Source organism: Chiloscyllium plagiosum, chromosome 22 (genome assembly GCF_004010195.1).
Source record: "Chiloscyllium plagiosum isolate BGI_BamShark_2017 chromosome 22, ASM401019v2, whole genome shotgun sequence".
NCBI classification, from domain to species: Eukaryota; Metazoa; Chordata; class Chondrichthyes; order Orectolobiformes; family Hemiscylliidae; genus Chiloscyllium; species Chiloscyllium plagiosum.
In genome coordinates this window covers 26,958,589-26,979,852 of record NC_057731.1, presented here as the reverse complement: position 1 = coordinate 26,979,852, position 21,264 = coordinate 26,958,589, and the positions used below count along the sequence as shown (strand labels likewise).

Below are 21,264 nucleotides of genomic sequence, written 5' to 3'. Positions count from 1 at the left end.
TGGAGTCAATGGGAACCAGGAGAAAACTCTCCTCTGGATAGAGAAATGTTTGGCACAAAGGGAAGATGGTTATACTTGCTGGAGGTCACCTAAACTCCAGGGCTCTGCAGGAGCCCTTCAGGGCAGTGTCCAGGCCCAACCATGTTCATTTATAAATGACCTTTCATCCATCTTAAGATCAGAAATAAGGATGTTCATTATTGACACCTTCCAAATTCATGAGTACCATCTGGATGTATAAGGGCAGCAGAACACCACCTGCAAGTTCCTGTGTGAGCCACTTACCATCCAGGCATAGAAATAAATTGCTGTTCCTTCAGTGTTGATGGGTCAAAGTCCTGGTACTCTTGACCAAGCAACATTGTGGGTCTACTTTCAGCAGTTGCACTAGAGAACTTGAAGAAAGCCAATACCTTCTCAAAGGCAACTAAGGACAGGCAGTATATGCTGACCCAGCCAGTGATGCCTATATCCCATGAGCAAATTTTTAAAAAACTTATTGGTTACCAATCAACTTTGATGAACTCATCATCATTGCTCAGGTTATCCTCACTAGTTATTGAAATGAACGCAGGCAAACCAATCTTTTGTAAAAGGTAGCTGAGGCTTACAGGAACAAAGATTCCATTTGTTCAAATAAGTGCAGTCATAATGTCTCCATGGAATAAAAACAGGGAGAGCTTCAAGGAATGGCAGCTGCTGGAGGTTCAAAATTAATTGCCATGTGCAATTTTTTCAAAATACCTTATCAATTTCCATCTTGAGTGCTTATGTTTCCAAAACCAAAACTCGTCTCTTTTCACTACAGTTGCGTAATACAAAAAAAGGATTATTTTGTTCTGTATAGTAAGGACTTTATAATCCTCAGGAGACAGATTTAATGTCAAAACCATAATCTCCAACTTTAAAATTGAGCGTGATGTCTGCACTCAAGCATTGCTGGAGCATTCATAGTAAAAATATTTAACTGAAATCTTGAGGCTCAGATTTATAAGGGCAAGACAATATTACCACAAAGTACCAATTCTGCCAACACAGAAATATTTGATTGATGATAAAAAAAATTGTTACATGTTTTAATTATTAATAATAATAACAGCAAGGTCTTTAAGACATACTAACTTGTCATCATATTCATCACAAGACAAATACATAAAGCAAAGCTAAATTAGTATGAACATTTCATCTACTATATAAACGAATGTTCAATATTACATATTTACCAAAATCTTAGAATGTGTTGATTAATGTTTATTTAAGTTTAAAGTAATTTAAATTTAAATAGGAACATTAGAGTTATAAAATGTTTACCAGAAGCTATGCATCGTTTAACAGAACACAGTTATTGCCTTCGGTGTTACATATGTCATCAATTTGTAGCTCAGGCTGCATAAGAACTACTCACTCATTTCTTTCAAGTTCGATGACCAACTGTTTGCCTTCGGCTTCAATTAGGAACTTAGCCCATTTTGGGTGACTCTGTGGTACAAAATAGAAAAATCACAAAATATAGTATTTAAAATGCATGGGTAGTTAGACCTTCTGTTTGTAGATGTCTGATACTGTTTGAAGTAGTGTTTAGTCTATTCACTGATTCCCTCTGTAGTTTGTATCCAGCTGATACTGGGCTATTTTGAATTCTGGCATTTTACGTATTATAATCAGAACTGCCCAGCTGATAATACTGTGAAAGCAGGCAGCAAAGTCCAGATTGTGAGGGGGGGAAAAGCTGAGTGGAATTAAATACTGACTCCCAAAGCAAGTTTGACGACAGAAGATGAGGAATTTAAACACAAAGCAATTAATGTCCACTTAAGCGCTTCAGTTCACTGCCACTTATCTTCATTCACATCTTGCCTGGGATCACTCACTTATCCTGGGCAACTGGTAGGTGCATTACCAGCAGTTACCACCTGAAGAGATGTCAGCCTGTGATTGGTCCCCAGCTCTCAGCAGATGGGATTTTCACCTTTGAACCTAGGGAAGTCCCACTGCCGACCACTGAAATGACTGACTTCCATTTAATATGTGGGCACCGGGCACCTGCTCTCCAGCCAGTGGGCAAGATCCAATTGCCAAGTTAAATAATGCTCCCTGAATGAGGAGAGAAATGACTATAATATGCTACTTCTCCTTATGTCCTTTGGCCTTAAGTAGAATGGAAAGTAAAAGAGTTAATTCATGTAAATATTGATCACCTTTCAATAGATGTTAACTCTCCACAAAGCCTGCGTTAATTAAGAATTGAAACTGATTCTATACCTGGAGAAACACTTAATGCAACTCGTGAAAGCTTAGACATCGATATTAAAATAAGCCCTTGTTGAAAGATGGGTGATCCCTCTTTCACCTTTACAATTTACCTTATGGCTCCATTTTACCAACGCTGTTACAGCTAAATGTTTTCTGAACCTCTTTGCCCTGTTTTACTGAGGTTGTAAATACACTACCTTCCTTTTCCCAGATGCTTAGGGCATTGCAATTGAGCCTCATTGCACAGTTTTCAACCAGTTAAAGTGAATGCTGAATCTGTTAGAATAGAGGGCACACAACTGTATGTGAACATGTTAAGTCTTTAAAGTTTAACAGTCATACAGTGTAATTTCAGGGTGGATGGACATACTGAAGAAATAATCTGCATGTAATAAATTGATTACAGCTAACTTTCTCATTGTTCTTCTTAACTGATCATGCATGGCCTGAGGTATTCATTGTTGTTTAGTATTGTCTGAATTAATGTATTATTCCAGTCTGTGACACCGTAGAGTGAAAGTTTGTATTGATGATAAATGTACTGAAGATAATCAAATAATTCAAATGTATTAGGCAGATTTTCTAAGATCTACAGTCAGATGTACTGGATTGCCCAGGCTCTGCCAATATTGAAAAATGATGTCTGAAGAAAAATGAGTTAGGATTTGATATAGGCATACATTTTGACTCATACAATTTTCTGATATTTGTTGTGCTAAAACTATTCAGCTTGTGTGCAGATCCAGGAAACGCTACCCTTTTAACTGTAGTATCTAGTGCACAAACTTGAACCTAAGTCTTCGTTCTCTGTTACAACCTTCGTGAACACAGAAAGCTAAAACAGATGATTTATACTTGTACAGCTGCCTCAAGAATAAACCCCACAGTGATGAAGAAATCTTTTTTCAGTTTGGCTGAACTTCTGGCATCTGTGGGTAATGTAATCTGCATGGTCTGAAACTAATATTGCCAAAAAATTGAAATTCAGACACGCTCAAAGCAGAGATGCTTCCTTCAAATGCATCTAAGGAGTGTTAAATTTTGCTTTCTCCCTGAGAGCTATATTTTTTAATTGTTTGATCACCAAAAGATTTATTGTATTATTAAACATTAACTTCCAGAAAAACCTGAAGCCAATTATATAGGACCATAGGATGCTTCCCCATCACCTAATTTATGGCTGGGCTTTGATCTTAATTCCATTTTCTTGCACCATTTACTTATTGCTTGATATCTTTAATATCTAGACATGTGTCAATTTCTGTCTTGAATATACTTAATGACTGAATCATCATAACCCTCTTGGTTAGAGAATTCCAAACATTCACCAACCTCTGAAGAAATTCTTCCTCAAACTCCTAAATGATCTATCTCTTATCACGAGACTGTGTTCCCTGGTTCTAGACACTGCACCCAGAGGAAACATTCTTCCCTCAACCTCTCTGATGAGGCCTGTTACAATTTTGTATGCTTTAATAAAATCCCTTCCCGGTCTTTTAAGTTTTAATCAATAAATACGCAGTGTCCTAAGTACGTCCTCATGAAGCAATCCATTATCCCAGAATCAGTCTGCTAAATTTTCATTGCACTTCCTCAGGGAAGGAATGTTCCATGTGCAGTCTCACCAAGGCTCTATACAATTGCAGCAAGACTTCTTCACACCTGGACTCAAATGTTTCTGTAAAAAAAGCCAACATACCAATTGCACTCCCAGCGGACTTGCATGTTAGCTTAAAATAATTTATGAGCAAGGACACCTAGGTTTTTTGAGCATCAACACATTCCAATCTCTCACCTTTTGAGAAATCCTCTGCACTCCTGTTCTTTCTAATAAATTCACTTTCACACTCAGTTCTGTGTCATCAGCAAATTTGGAAATATTGCATCTAGCCCCCACATCCAAATGATTGGTATGCATTGTTAATAGCCCTCCTTCACACTGAACTGAAGTTCCTCACTAGTCACAGGCTGAAATTGCTTCTTCTTTATTCTTTCAAGGCCAGCATTTGTTACTCATTCCTAATTGTCTTTGAACTGAAGTGCAGTTAAAAGCCAATAACATTGCTATGGATCCAGAGTCACATATAGGCCAAGTCAGCTAAAAAAGGCAGATTTTCTTCCCTAAAGGACATCAATGAAAAAGATGGACTTTACAGCAACTGATGAGATTTGCCATGATCACGATAATTACGATCAGCTTTATTTTACAGATTTTTAAAAATCGATTCATTGGATGAGGCCATTGCTGACTAAGCCAGCATTTATTACCCAACCCTAATTGCTCAGAGGGCAGTTTAAGAGTCATAGAGTCATAGAGATGTACAGCATGGAAACAGACCCTTCGGTCCAACCTGTCCACGCCGACCAGATATCCCAACCTAATCTAATCCCACCTGCCAGCACCCGGCCCATATCCCTCCAAACCCTTCCTATTCATATACCCATCCAAATGCCTCTTAAATGTTGTAATTGTACCAGCCTCCACCACATCCTCTGGCAGCTCATTCCATACATGTATTACCCTCTGCGTGAAAAAGTTGCCCCTTAGGTCTCTTTTATATCTTTCCCCTCTCACCCTAAACCTATGCCCTCTAGTTCTGGACTCCCCGATGCCAGGGAAAAGACTTTGCCTATTTATCCTATCCATGCTACTCATAATTTTGTAAACCTCTATAAGGTCAACCCTCAGACTCCGAGGCTTCAGGGAAAACAGCCTCAGCCTGTTCATCCTCTCCCTATAGCTAAAATCCTCCAACCCTGGCAACATCCTTGTAAATCTTTTCTGAACCCTTTCAAGTTTCACAACATCTTTCCGATAGGAAGGAGACTAGAACTGCACGCAATATTCCAAAAGTGGCCTAACCAATGTTACCAAAAGATCTGGAGTCACATGTAAGCCAGATCAAGTAAGGATGGCAGTTTCCTTCCCTAACGGACATTAGTGAACCAGATGGGTTCTTCTGACAATTGACAATGGATTCACGGTCATCGTTAGACTCCTAATTTCAGATGTTCATTGAATTCAAATTCCACCATCCGCTGTGGCAGGATTCAACCCCAGGTCCAAATCACTGCAGATGCTAGAATCTGTACTGAAAACAACAAATGCTGGAGATCACAATGGGTTAGACAGCATCCATGGGAGAGACAGCAAGCCAACGTTTCGAGTCCAGATGACTCTTTATCAGAGTTGAAATGAAACAAGGAGGAGGCAGCGTTTATGCTATAGTTTGGGGAGGTGGGGGAGGTGTTGGTACGGTGGGGTACATTTGTTAGGGAGAAAATATATTGATAGTTCAGATTAAGTGATTGGAACTTGCCCCCGCCAACTGTGCTGCCCCCTCCACACTTCACTTCAGCTCTGATGAAGACTCCTCTGAACTCAAAACGGTAGCTTGCTTTCTCTCTGTGGATGCTGTCTGACCTGCTGTGATCTCCAGCATTTGCTGTTTTCTCCAGGACATTACCTGGGTCTCAGGAATAACAGTCCAATGATAATCTCACAAAGTCATCATTCCCCCAATCTCAGTAGACTATCGCCTCCTCCGTTGTTTCACATTCTACTAGCCGCCATAGTGGGGTTTAAATCTGTACTCCCAGCGCATTATCTATTCTTCTAGATCCATCATCAAGAAACAACAACAGATTTTGTCAAACATGATTTCTCATTCATAAATACATGTTGGCTATTCTCAATCTTACCATCATTTTCAATTTCAATAGTAGATTCTAGCATTTTCTCTATTTATTTTATATTAACTTTGAAATATTATTTTTTAAAATTTTAAATCTTAAGATTTTTAATTTTTGCATATGTATTTTCCTAAGTTTACATCCCAGATAAATCATTCATTTCAGTTCTTTGATTTGTATACCTATACAACGAACATTCGGCACATCTTAGTTTGAGAGGACTAGGTAAAGTCATACAGACCAAAAAATGCACAAATCTGATTGAGAAGTTGCTTGCTTATTGATGGTTTTTCAAGCCCAGTTTATGAGATCCACTGAAAGCATAATAAGGTATCAGAATAAGGCATAGGGTAAATTAATCTTGAAAACACTCTTTACAATGTTAGCATGCAAACCTTTATGCATATGGTTTTCTTTTATCTTCTAGTTTAATGTATTAAAATGAATGGTTGATTGCTACTAAGATATTGAACAAATAAATTTTGACCATTAGATGGTGTCTGATATTAACTGCATAAATTCATTTCTAAGTTATTCTGCCTTTCTGACTTTCACAGTCTTTATCAGAAGTGAATATCACCACAAATAAAACTTTATATTAATGAATAATATACAGTTTAAAACCATGTGTCACCAATGAAATTGGTTTAAAATGGGAAATTCTGCGTATTTCACTTTTCACTATATCTATTCTTTCTCTACTTTATGTTTTCCACTTCCTTTTTCTATAGCATGGGAACCATTAACTTTGTCAGTTAAAGGAGCTCATGGGCTCCAAGGGAGTCATAAATGCAGTTTATGGCACTGCTCCATCTTCCTGAAATGAGCATCTTCCATTAAGGTTATAACTAAGTTTTTCCAAACTAACTGCACAACTACAAGATTCAATTGCTTCCCTGTTGGAAATGGGGATCCTAGCAGTTCAATTTCAAGCTCTTTTAAGTGAAGACCCAGATGTCCAGTAACTGACTTAGCCAATGAACTAAAGTCTTGTAAAATTGCCCTGTTCATATCAGATTTTGGAAGTATTTGCACCATTGAGAGTTCTTAGGGGCTGAAAAATGCACATAAACATCAGACATTGTATATTTATGAAACTTAATTAGACCAATGTTGGAGCTTTCTGACAGACTGCTAACTAAATGCAAGTTGTTGCTGTTTATCATTAACAGACTGCACTCAGTGTCTGTCTTCATAGTTCTCAGAATGAGAAGCACAGCTGGCAAACCACAGACCAGGAGAAAATCTGTTTCATCTCATGGGATTTCCAGAGCCCCAAATTAAACCGAACAGTCTTTTTTCATATTCTCAGAAACAGTTGCCATTACTTCTCATTTTTTGAACAAATTACTTCTGAAATTCAGCAAGGAACATGCATAATACATGCATAATGTAATGTCTATTTCAGGTTAGTAACTGGAAACACTTCTAATATTGGCTTAAACAGAACAAAACAATTGGGTCCTTAGGTGGTCATTAAACTGCACTAGGAAGAAAAGAGGGAAGAAAGGAGAGGGAACCAACTAAGGAAGGAGAAAATGAGGGAGGGAAGGAATGAAGGAAAGGAAGGAGAGAGGAATGAAAGGAGGCAAGATGATTGACCAGATAATTGTTTGTGATGTTGATTGAGTTATAAATATAGGCCAAGACACAGAGCTGATTGCCCTGCTCTTTGAAATTGTACCGTAGGATCTTTCACATCTAACCATTTGGGCAGATGTTTCTTCAGTTGAATGTTACTATCAAGAAGATGGCATCATATTACATTGCAGTGCTCCCTCAATACTGCCCTGCAGTGTCAGGTTCTGATTTTTTAAAAATCAAGTAACGGCTAGAACTTGTACCCAAAACTTTGTGACTCAGAGGTGAGAGTACTACCAACAGAATCCTGGCTGACACTCAAACTATAAGAAGATTCAAATTACAAACCCTTTATTCCCACTGAAGATGTGACTATTAATATCCTTTGCTATGACAGCATCAATGAAGTAAGGAAAGGTAAAGTCCAGTGCTGTTAATCAGGCTTGGGGCAAATGTCATCCTGTTTTTAGTTGTCCTCCATCACATTCACTGACATGTAGGAATACACACAGCCCACAACAACAACAAAACATTCTATAACTTATCCTGCAATGCAGCCTCTGGAGAATGTCCTTCTTACAGCCAAAATTCAAATGGAATCACAGAATGTTCACTCAGCCCATCATATCTATGTCAGCTCTTTCACAATTATCCAATTCATCCTAGCCTTTTGCTTGTCCCCATAACACTGGAACCTTTTTCCAAACAAGTATGCATCTAATTGTCCTTTAAATATTAGTATTGAATCTGTTTCCACTCCCCTCCCAGGCTGTACATTTCAGATCATATTACCTTGCTGTATAAACCACAAGCTTCCACTTGGTGCCTCTGGTTCTGCTGCCAATCACTTTAAATCCATGACCTCTGGTTATTGACTTTGCTGCTATTGGAGACGGATTCTTCTCAGTTACTATATCAAAACAATTCAGGATTTTTAACACCTCTGAAACAACTCTTCTTAAGGTCTCTGCTCAAAAAACAGTGACTTCAGCTTCTTCCTGTCTCGCTATGTCACCGGTGCCCTTCATACCTGATACCATTCTAATAAAGTTTCTGTGAACTTTCTTCAAGGCCTCAATACCGTTCCTGAAAGCGTGTTGCCCAAAAATACAACACATTACTCCACCTGAAGTCTAACAAATGTTTTATAATGATTTAGTATAATGTCCTTGCTTTTTATGTAGTTCCTCCATTTTTAATGCTTTTTGTAATATTCCTAGAGGTTCATTTTGCAATGTATGACCTAATATATTTTGCTCAGCAATAATTTACTTATTGACGCTCAGGTTGGGTTCTGCCAAAGTCACTCAGCTCCTGACTTTATTACAGCCTTGGTTCAAACATGGACAAAAGAGCTGAATTCCAGAGGTGAGGTAAGAGTGACAGCCCTTGGCCTAAAGGTTGCATTTGACCCAGTGTAGCAACAAGGAACCCTAGCAAACCTGGAGTCAATGGAAATGGGGGAAAAAGCTTTCCAATGCATGGAGTCATGGGAAAATTGTTGTGATTGTTGGAGGTCAGTCATCGATTCCGGGACATCTCTGCTCAGGGTCATATCCTTGGCCAAATACTCTTCAGCTGCATCAAAAATGACCTTCTATCCATCATAAGGTCAGAAATGGGATATTCACTGATGATTGCACAACATTTATCACTATTCACATATCCTCAGACACTTGGGCAGTCCATGTTCAAATCTAACAAGATCTGGACAATATCCATGCTTTGGTTGACAAGTGGCAAATAACAATCATACCACACAAATGCCAGGAAAAGACTGCTTATAATAAGAGAGAATCTAATCCCTACGCCTTGATATTCAATGGTGCTACTATTACCGAACCTCACACTATCAACACTCTGGGGTTTACCATTGATCAGAAACTGAATTGGATTAGCCATATAAATAAATACAGTGGCTACATGAGCCCACAAGCTAGGAATACTATGGTGAGTAACTTACTTCCTGACTCCCCATTGCCTTTCAACCATCCACAAGGCTAAAGTCAGGAAGGTGATAGAATATTCGCACTTCCCTGGTTGAGTGCAGCTCTAATAATAGTCAAGAAGCCTGACACCATCCAGGGCAAAGCAACCTACTTGATTAGCACTGCAGCACAAACATCCATTCCTTCCAACATCAACATTCAGTAGTAGCAGTGTGTAACATCTACAAGATACAGTGCAGAAATTCAATCAAATATCCTTAGATGTACCTTCCAAACCCATGACCACTTCCATCTAGAAGGATAATGGCAGCAGATAAATGGGAACACCACTATCAGCCAGTTCCTCTCCAAGTCACTCATCATCCTGACCTGGAAGTATGTTGCTGTTCCTTCAGTGTCACTGGGTGAAAATCCTGGAATTTCCTACCTAAGGATATTGTGCATATACCTACAGCACATGGCCTGCAGCGGTTTGAGAAGACAGCTCGCCACCACATTCTCAAGGGTAACCAGCGATGGGGAATAAATGTTGGTCCAGCTATGAAAAGCCCATGTCCCATGAGTGAATTTTAAAAAAAATACTAAAAATGGAAAAAAATTTCATGTCTTGCAGCAGTGGGTGAATTTGATCAGAAATCACTGTAAAGTTTTAATAAGTTTATCACATATTATAAAAATGTAATGAAGAATGCTATCATCGCAGTTTGTTGTCTGAGAAACATAGGACTGGCCTGTTATCCCTGCCAAGGATAAGTCTCTTGCAGAGACATTCCTGATAAGGTTGGATCTCATGATCCATGTATAAACAAACTATCTGAGAAAAGGTTAAAAACCAAACTTCTGAGAGGCAGAAAAAAAAAGAGCTTTTCAAAGTGATCCCTGCCTTGGTTAGCTTGAGCAGAAAGAGAACAAAACAGAAGGTTGCAAACAGAAACTACAGTCCCTAATACCAAATTCAGTTTCACCTGTCCCTTCACGCTCTCGTTCAATAAATCATCCTAACCTGTCACAGGTCATAAGCCTTTGCTTTTGGGTTTAGCTAATGCGGCTTAGAAACTGCTGCTCCTAAATAAACTACATTAAAATCATTCTTGAATTCAATGCTCTGTGATATCCGATCATAAACATTGTAATAGGGATGGCACCGTGGCACTGCTGTTTCATAGCACCAGGTACTTGAGTTCAATTCCACCCTCAGATGACTGTGTGAAGATTGCATGTTCTCCCATGTTAAACTGCCCACTGTATCTAGCCATGGAAAATGCAGTATTACACGGTTGGAAGGGGGTGGGTCTGGGTGGGATGCCCTCAAGGGTTGGTGTGGTCTTGATGGGTGGAATGGCCTGTTTCCACACAGTAGGGATTCTATGAATCTGTTGCAGTAATGTTATGTTAACAGTAATGATGGCATGTGCCAACTGACAACTAACACACATTAAACAGCTGATGCTCCTGTTGAAAAGTGTGCATTTGCTCTCATCAATGCAAAAGTAAACTGAGTAGAAGTACTTTAAGTAGTCAAGTACTCCCTGAGAGTGCCATTAATAGTCTCTGCACATAAATAAGTTGGGGAAAAAATGGCCTGTTTTAGCCACTCTGCAAATCTTCCAAGTTGGTTCTAGAAGATACTGTAAAATATATTGAAAACATTTAAAATGCCCACTTATAGTGATGGTATCTAACAAAAGGTTTCTGAAAATGAAAACCAAGGGACAAACAATGGCATTATCAAGATTACATATGTCCCAACTGAGTATAATCTGCAACCTACAAACTTGTGTAAATTCTTTTAGCACCCTTCTGTTTTTAAAGTGTTTCAATTTAAAAAAAAAGAACCAGTAGCAAAGTCATCCCTGATTACCCTGGAAAAAGGGGTGGTGAGCTGATCTCTTGAACCACTGTAGTCTTTGGGGTGTAAGGTAACCACGGTGCTGTCAAAAAGCAGGTTCTACAATTTTGACTTAAGGACACTGAAGGAACAGGAATACAATTCCAGCTCAGGATGGTGTGTGGCTTGCAAAAGAACTTGCAGGTTGTGGTATTCCCAGGCTTCTGATGCAGTTGGTCTTCTAGCCGATAGGGATCATGGGTTTGGAAGAGGCTGTTGAAGGAGCTTTGATGAGTTACTGTAGTACATTTTACCCATGTTGTATACCGTTGTTACTGTACATTGATGATGAAGGTAATGAATGTTAGAGACAGTGGGTGGTGCCAATCAAGTGAACTGCTCTGTACTGGCTCATTTTGAGAGTGTTAAGTATTGTTGGAGCTGCAGTCATCCAGGGAAGTGAAGACTATTCAATCACATTCCTGACTTGTACCTTGTAGATAGTGGGAAGTCTTTGGAGAAGCAGGGGGTGAGCTAGCTATCAGAATTCCTGGGCCCCTTTCATTGTAACTAGATTCCATTTGTAGGTTGTTTGTAGGAATGGAGAGATCATGGAAGACAATACACAATGTGCTCACCATAATGGTCCCAGGTTTGGTCTGGTCATCAGTAGCTGCCCTTCCCCAACATCTATGTACTTTTCTACCTCGCACTCCCTGCATACCCATTCTACTGATCCCTCTGCAATTCTCATCCTTACCCCTTGAGCCTGTCAGTACAGTTTAGCCACGCCCATCATCATGACGCATACTTTCCTCATCCAGGCCACACTGGTGGTGACCACCCAAAACCCTCTCTCTGCATCCATGTCCTCCCATGGACATTCAGCTCCCATCACCCTCATAAGTCAAATATTTTCCCTTCACTGTCATTCACTGTCTGCGTCCCATGTTGCTATGTCTCATCTCCAGTGTTCATTCCCCCCAATTTCCTGCCATAAGAGTATCCTCTGGTACCCCCTCCCCCGATATTAATTGATAATCTCAGGACTGACTGTGACTTAACCCCCAACATACTTGGATGGACAGTCCTGACTGATCACTGACCAGACCCTGAACACTTTCCATACAATTCACTGACTGAGGATCCGTGACTCCCCTAACTACGTGTCTTGGGTTTACCGGACTGATTATAGATCCTGACAAGTCTGAGTGGATGGCTGATTGTGGCAAACCCTTGAATGTAGACAGATGCTGCCCTTAGTGTACCAGGGTTTCTTGAGTGACAGCAGACCCCTTGCTTTTATAAAGGACTATTCCCCTTCGACTTTGGAATATAGCCATTTGGTTGAAGCACATGGAGTCTGTTTGCCACGTAGGCTATTGGCACATGCTGTAGGTGTGAGATTGGCATAGTACAGCGTAGTACACCAAGATGTTCATCCCCTTGACTGATTGCTGACAACTGTGACAGGCTACCTGACTTTGTGTCTGTGATAAACAGCAACTTTGATGTACTGTAAGCCTTCAGGTTTTGGCTGGGCGGGGGCATAGTGCCAAAAGACAATGCCAGGCGAAGCCAGGGATGCTGTGAGCATCCAGATTAGCGTTCAGTAAGTGTATGCTATGATACTGAGTGGCGAGTCCTGAGATTGTAAATTGATTCAATCCATCAGCTGGATGCTTGTCCAAAATGTCCTAACATGAGCATTGCAATTAGAGGCTCCAAAGCACAGTGCAGGCATTTACTGTAAGTGCACTGGAGATGTGCCATGATGATGGAGGCTGGCATGTTTCAGATGCCAATGTCTGTGGGTGTGGGATGTGTTTGGTCACTCCCTATTTAGCACGCCCTGGAATGCTGGTGCCTGCTATTGAAGATGAACGTTCGGAGGAGCAGGTAGTGAGCTGGTGTTCTGCATCTGCAGTTTTGTCCCTAGCTCAGACTGCATTTAGTTTCTACCCAGTGAGTGGGAGAATGGTATTAATGAGGTGAGATTCGGTAATAATGAGGGTTATGATGAGAAATTGCCATTAATAGGCTTGTCTTTACTCACTGGTAAGCATCTCATCTTGGGATCTGGGATTTGGTTGAAAATCCAACTTTTTGGTCTTGATGTTGAGAAAGGCTACTCTTGAAATCTCACTTGATTTTGCCAAACTTCTCGTCATAGCACAGAGCTTAGGAAGATTCCACCCAATATTCTCATTATTATCAATATTCCTTTGAAAGGAAGAGCATCTCATCCAAAATATGCAGTCTGACAACAAAGGGACAGCTAGGAATTTCAAGTCAGTGGTGATGAAGCAGAGCTACATATGCGTATAAAATAGTCCTGTGCCTGTGGATAACGTCACTAAAAGACGGCTTCATGTTTTTGCAGACAACACGCAGTTCTACCTTTCCAACATCAGAGAGGAACAAGTATAGAGCCCTGAGGAATGATGGTGAAGGAAAAAATAATGCAGACCATAGTCGCAAGTTATTTTGCTGTGAATCAGAGATATCTAAGTTACAGACTGCAAATAACTTGAGGGCTACAAAACCAGTATTTTTGCAAAACAAGACAAAAAAATTCAAATGGACTCATCAAATTGAAGCTGATAGATTGCAATTTAGCATAGAAAGAGATTTATCTATGTGTGCTTCAGAATTTGATATTTTATGTCGTAACTCTTTTGTGCTCATGCAAGTGCTTAGAAGAACAACTGAATGGCCCATTAAAGAAAATTGCTAGGGCATCCTGTTGCAAATGTTATTAAGCTTTGTGATCATAAGGAAATGTCCCACTTGTTGGTAAAATAAATGGGAATAAATAGTAACGGTCATAAGAATATTAGAAATGTATTATAAAATGCCCTCCTTCCAAAGATCATTGCTATCCACTCCAAAAGAAGTTCAGTAAGCTATTCCATTACTGCCAAATAGTTTCTCTTCCATATAGACATGAAAGTAAGTATACTTCCAGTGCAATCAATTATATCATTCACTATCACTTCAGCAAAGACACTTGACAGTGCTACATCAAATTTGCAGGTGGCATCACACAAACAACAGTTGGCCATTCAACCCCTCAAGCCTGTTTAACCAATTAATTCAGTCATTGTTAGTCTGAATCTCAACTCCTTCTACCAATCCTCATTTATTAACCCGTAATATATTTGAAAAGCCAAAACTCTATCAATCTCAATTTTTAAATTCTCCACTGGTCTATTGAGATGACAATTCCAAAATTGTTGGAGAAGCTCAGCAGATCTGGCAGCACCTGTGGAAAGAAAGCAGAGTTAACATTTTGAGTCCAGTGACCCTTCTTCAGAACGTTCTGAATTCCTCCAGCAATTTACGGTTTTGTTTCAGATTTCCAGCATCTGCAGATCTTTATTTTATTCCAGATTTCCACTACCCTTTGTTCAAACAATTGTTTCCTGACATTACTTCTGATTTGAGACTGAAAGTGTAGCACTAATTTTGAGATTATGGCCCCTTGTTCCCATCAGATGAATCAGTTTGTCTTATTTACTCTCTCAAATTCTTTAATCATCTTTAACACCTCAATTATTACTATTCATATGGCTGGGAAGTATAATGTCGAGATTAGCAATCCATTCAACAGTTTCAGCTGATGCACTAAGAATGATCGAGATGTGGGCAGGAATGATTCTATCACAATGTGGAAGATGGTCTGACATTGATGGGCATAGTCATGAGTTGACCTGTTCCTCATGTGCCACTTGTGAAGCAAAGTAAACACATCTTCTCTGATCTCCCTTCAGGAGGTTGAGCATTATTTAAACATAGAACTTCATTCCGATCAGTTACTAAGTTGCAGTTGTTGATGTCTACAGTCAACCAGAAGGTGTGGCATCAAAATGTAGGACAGTTGGTCGGGTATGGAGTGTCCCCTAGTAGGAAGTATGGCATTACAGATGGATTCTAGATTTCTCTGAGGTCCTGAATCAATGGGAGTACTTTGTCAGCTATCAAGAGGACAATAAATACTGGGCGAGCCAGCGACACCTATATCATGTAAAAGAATAAAGTAAATCCAAATTACCAGAATCCTGATCCAAACAATAAAAACACACTGGAAACACCGCAATAAAATCAAGTAATGTACCTTCTACATTCAAGAAAATGCAAATCTTGTTTATGTACCCAGATAATATAATTTAACACTCATTGTCTTATCATTTTATGAAGTTGAACTGCTCTGCCTTGAAGACTGATATATCTTTCTGGCTGAATGATGCCTAGAACTGGATGCAGTACTCCAAATGGGATCTAACCAGAGTTTAAGACTTCTTCAATTTTCAACCCTTGGTATTCCAACTCTCTTAGGTAAAGTTCTACATTCTGCTAGCCTTCTAAATTATTTTTGTGCTTGTCCACTAGCTTTTAGTGATTTCTGTATTTGGACCGATATATCTTTTCTTATCCAATGATCTTAATTTCTCATTATTTTACTCTGTTCCATGTTTCTTAGGTCCAGAGTGAATGATATCATATTTTCCACAAAATCCACAATCCATCAAAACCCTATTGCAACTTTCTGCTCCAATCTATATTATTTATTGTGCCACCCTCTGAGAGAGAAATGTGTTCATGTAGCGTTGCTTCTGCAGACTTAGGTTGGTTCCCAGAGCAGCCAGCACCACAGGCTATTCCCTGAATAGTTCATATGCCATTCTTCATCGAGATCAAAGTAGAACACTACATGGACCACACAGGTAGTAGCCCCTAGCATTACCCGCTCTGAGGAATTGATGTAGATCTGTGTATTACATGCCAAATTTCTCCTTGCTATTCCTTCATCCACGTCATTTATAAATATCATGAAAAGCCTCCCAGTGCAGATCCCTAAGGAGAAAGTGAGGTCTGCAGATGCTGGAGATCAAAGTTGAAACTTTATTGCTGGAACAGCACAGCAGGTCAGGCAGCATCCAGGGAACAGGAGATTCGACGTTTCGGGCACAGGCCCTTCTTCAGGCCCTTCTTTCCTGAAGAAGGGCCTGTGCCCGAAACGTCGAATCTCCTGTTCCCTGGATGCTGCCTGACCTGCTGTGCTGTTCCAGCAATAAAGTTTCAACACAGATCCCTAAGGAACATCACTAGTCACATCCTGAATAACAATGGTCACAAAACTTCAATTTGAATTCAGTTCTGACTATGTAGTGTAAACCATGTTTGGGCTTCTTCTGAACTTTAATTTAAAAGTGAATTCTACCATTGTAGCGCTAACATCAGATAAGAAACAGTAAAAAAAACACTAGAGAGCACAGAAGAAAAAAGTCCAGCTTCTGGTACTCGATACCAAACTTTACATTAATTGAATGTGTTTTAGTTTTCCAACTACATGCCCGCATTCATTGACCTCAGTATACCAGGTACTGGTCTTTTTATAAAATCTTCAGTAGACTTGTAAAGGTACCAAAATGTTAGGAAGATATTATCCTCAGGAAAGTAATAAGTAACAATGAAAATAATGAATGGATTGGGCAGCAGTCCTCAGCCTAGAGGTTATAGTAAACTTAAGCCGCATGAAATTTGCTGAGGTCAGATTTGGCTGCATGCTGTCCCCTGTGAAAATTAGAATATTTCTGTCGAATGGCCTGTGTCTGATCTTAAACATTAATATAAACATTACTGGAAATTATAATTTTTTTCTCAAAATGCTATGATTGTTTTTGCCCAACTAGGCAATATTTAATTTTCTTTGGATACAAACTCTAATCTTAAAAATCCAGACAGAAAGCACTGTAAGTCATGTTAGAAAGATATTAAAAGTACACAGTGGCAATTATATCTACTTGATCCACTATGAAGAATGATTTATGTCGGATCAGGCATAGGTCACTTTTTCAAGTTAGAAACAGGAAAATAAAGATGCTGACCTTTCCATGCAGGTTGCTAGATTGTTTCTGGTGATCTCCATCCAGGAGGTAAGGAACTATTTGTTCATATTGTTGCAGCTGCTTTAGATGGCCTTGTTGCCTAGGCGATGAGAGTTTACTGGACAATGTATTACCTGTAAACACATCATTGTTAAAGATCGGAAATGGACTATGCTCCTAAATGTACATAATGTAACACATTGTTCAGGCTTTTATATGTCAAGAACGAAAAATATAAGTTTATACCTTGCAGCAGTAGGCAAAGTGAAGTATATTAAGCCATGCATTATCAAGATTCTTGCAACAAAGATTCTCTCTGACTTAAAATCAAATAAGCAATGCTACAAATTTCCCTCATTAAAACCAACTTCTGCCATACAACATATAAACATCACAGCTTTCGTCCAGCAAATACAGTTGCATCCCTGGATATTTCTAAATGTTATCAGCAAGGATGATTTCTTCCTTTCGCTAATGTGCTTACTTTTAGACCAGCCCATATATTGTAGGGGGTAAAATCCTACTATTGATTCATATGATGCAGCTTGCTGCGTAGGGCTAAACCACATGGAAGACCTGCACTCCTCGAAAGCAAGAAAGACAAAGTTGAAGGGAGAATCATAACATCATGGCATTAACAAAATGAGAACCAATGCGAAGCAGGTGTCTAAAACAGATTTAATTTTTACAAAATTATCACACCCAGAAAAATAACAACAAAAATATTTCATTATCAAATGCAAGAAGATAAAAGATCAGAGATAATATTTTTACTATCATAATTGATACACCAGAAATAGAAGTAGCAGTATTGACATAATGATGAGTGCAAGAAATTCTCTCAGTGAGTGGACCAGATGGAACAACAGCAAGTTGTAGTCACATTGTCCCACTTTCCCACATTATATTCCATCTGCCAGATTTTCATCCAGCCTCTCAACCTATCTATATCTCTCTGCAACTTTCTTATGTCTTCTTCACACCATACTTTCTTATTATTTTGGTGTCATCTGCGAATTTAGTTGCCCTGTCTTCATTCCCTGAGTCACTGATGTAAAATGTTGAGGCCCCAGCACAGAGTCCTCTGGGACTCCACTTGTTGCATCCTGCCAATCAGACACAGACCTATTATGCATAATCTCTGCTTTTTTGCCATCCAGCCAATCGTCTGGTGATGCTTACATGTTATCTCCAAAAGCGTTGAGTAATTCCTTAACCTTTGTAGTTATAGTAAAAATAGGCAAGGTACTATAGCTGTAACAATGTTTAAAATGTTACATTTACTTTTCTTAGTCTGCCAAAACACATGTATTCATCTTTTACGTTAAATTGCAACTCTAGATTACTTAGTTGCCATGTTAGCCTATTGTCACACTATTCAGAATAATTTATCATCTTATCCACAAATGTCAATATTGTTTCCTGAATTCCTGAACCTACAGATGAGAATACTTACTTAATAGTAATTCTAATATGGCTGAAGTCACTGCAGCATTTGAAAGGTAAAAGTATAAAACAGCTAAGACAGGATTGGTTAGGTAAGGCTGATTTAAATGGGGTGAGACAGAGACTGTCTATGGCAAACTGAAAAAAAGTCTCCTTACAATATGTCAGAAAATCAGAAAAAGTTAAAACTAAAGAACCATCAATACTCTCAAGAGGCAAGAACTCTACATGCCTACATAGAACAGCTATGGATAACTAGAAAGGTAAGAGACAATATAAAACTGGAAGAGAAAATAAAGCAAAATGCATTAAAAAGAAACAGATCGGGGTGGGGGATGGTGGTGGTGTGCAGTCATAGTGGTAAAGTGACCCCGCCTTCGATGCTGTGGTGTCCTGAGCTTCAGTCACACCATAGCAGATTGTTAAATCTGAATGCAATCAAAATTTGAAACCGAAATCTAGCTGAATGGTGACTATGTAACTACTGTGAACTATCATAAAAGCCTATTTGGTTCATTAATGCCATTTAGGGAAGGAAATCTGATCTTCTTTTGCCTAGTCTGGCCAACATGTGACTCCAGTTCCATAATAAAGCGGTTGACTGTTAACTGCCTCTGAAATGGCCTAGCAAGCACTCAGTTCCAGAGCAAGGAGGGATGGATAATAAATGCTAGCCTGTCGTGCATTGCCTCTATTCTTTAAAGGAATAAAACAAACTGAGAAAAATGCAAAATGTGGCAAGGTAGATAGTAAGAGCTACAAAAAGGGAATATGAAAAGAAGTTTGAAGGGAATATCAAAATCGACTTGATTTTTATTTACAATTACGTTAGGAAAAAAACAGCATGGTTTGTGACCTTGACTGAACTGCTTTTCAAAAGAATGGCAGAAGTAGTGTACAAAATAAGGTCTATCAATGCTATTTATACGGATTTCTGGAGGCATTCAATGATGTCCCTCATCAGAAACCCATGTAACTGAAGGAAAGTTATTGATCTGGTTTGATAATTACTTGAGTGGTGGGAAACAGAGTGAAAGGATAATTGACAGAAAATGACTAATGGTGTTCTTCAAGGATCTACATGGGATTCCATGATATCAGTAATATATTATGATAGTTTGTGTTTACTAACAATTTAAATGATAAGAGAGAAAGCCATAGTTTCAAATTTGCCAACGACATATGATCGGCACTAGTATCAGTAATGTAGATGAAAGCATGACATTGCAGACATTTAATGGATTAAATGAATGGGTAAAACCATGGAACTGGAATCCAAAGTAGGGGTAATTGTAAGGTCATCAACTTCAGATATAAAAAGAACAACTTAAAAAAAGAAACTTAACAAACTTTAGCAACCTTGGACTGAGTGCAGTTTAGGTTTACTAGAATGATAAAAGCTTAAATTATAAGGAGAGATTACAGTAACTAGGGTTGCATTTTTTGAAACCTGTTATCCAAGATTTCAAATATTAAGTGAAGCAGATAGGGCAAATAGAAAGAAACTATTCCTGCTGAAAGGAGATGGGAGGGATCTAGGAACAGGGGATGTAATCTTGAAATTAGAGCAAGACCTTTCAGGAGTGAAATTAATAAACAATTCTACACACAAAAGATTGTAGAGATTTGGAGCTCCCCTACAATGATAAATCAATTTAAATCTTAAATCAGAGGTTGCTGGAATTTAGTTTTACAAAGACATTTAGTGGTATGAAATGAAGGTGGGCTGAATGAGAAGCCAAGTAGCCTTCTCCTGTTCTGAAGTCCAGATGTGCCATAAAAGATGCAAGTGGGATTCTGGTTTTATAAACAAAGGCAGAGTTTAAAACAAATAAGTTACGCCAAGTCTTTATAAATCACTGGTTAGGCCTCAGCTGGAGCATTATAATCAATTCTGGGCACCACCCTTTAGGAAGGATGTTGAGGTCTTGAGAGGGTCTGGAGAATTCTCCGAAAGGAGGAACTCTGGTTTGTGGAGAGACTGGAGATACTGAAATTTATCTACTTAGAACAGGGACGGTTAGGAAGTGATTATGAAGGGGTTTCAATTGCGGAAATAAGGATAAACTGTTCCCATTGTTAAAAGGAGAGTAACAAGAACACACAGATTGATGATAACAGACAAAAGATTTACAAAGGAGATTTAGAAGGAGATGGGGAGATTATGTTTTAACTTCGACTGTAATGCTTGAAAGGCTGTGGAAGCAGATTTAATAAAATTATAAAGGAAATTGGATAAATACAGCCCATACCATGAAAACAAACACATTTGCCTTAGAAAGCTGACTACATCATGGAAGTAGCATTAAACATCCACTATTACCATTGACTTCAATTGCTAAGGCATTGCATGCAACATGTTAAGCATACTTTCTCAAGCTAACTGGTCAGTGATGCTGAGATACTGGTATATGTGGCTAGAAGTAAAACAAAGGAGGTAGAGTATTTGTTGCAAGATACTAATGATCTACCTTGATCTCTTTTACATTGTACATTTCACAGGATGAGAGTTCTTAAAAATGAAGATATGATAAGTAGTCAGTATTTATTACTACAGTATGACATTTTAAAGTACAGTTACAGTTAGTTTCAATTGTTAGTGCAGAAAGGCTGCTAATTTTTT

The 21,264-nt window shown here is 38.9% G+C and overlaps 1 protein-coding gene across 5 annotated transcripts in view; it reads right to left on the bottom strand.

Annotated features, from left to right (window-relative positions):
* Positions 1-21,264, bottom strand: part of LOC122561142 (disintegrin and metalloproteinase domain-containing protein 12) — a 344,810-nt gene that overhangs the window by 275,829 nt on the left and 47,717 nt on the right. For all 5 annotated transcript variants that reach the window (XM_043712616.1, XM_043712619.1, XM_043712618.1 and 2 more), the window contains 2 exons: positions 17,196-17,329; positions 1,406-1,479 (listed from right to left, as the gene is read on the bottom strand). In XM_043712616.1, the coding sequence (XP_043568551.1) occupies positions 1,406-1,479; positions 17,196-17,329 (208 nt within the window). The remainder of the gene's footprint in view (positions 1-1,405; positions 1,480-17,195; positions 17,330-21,264) is intronic.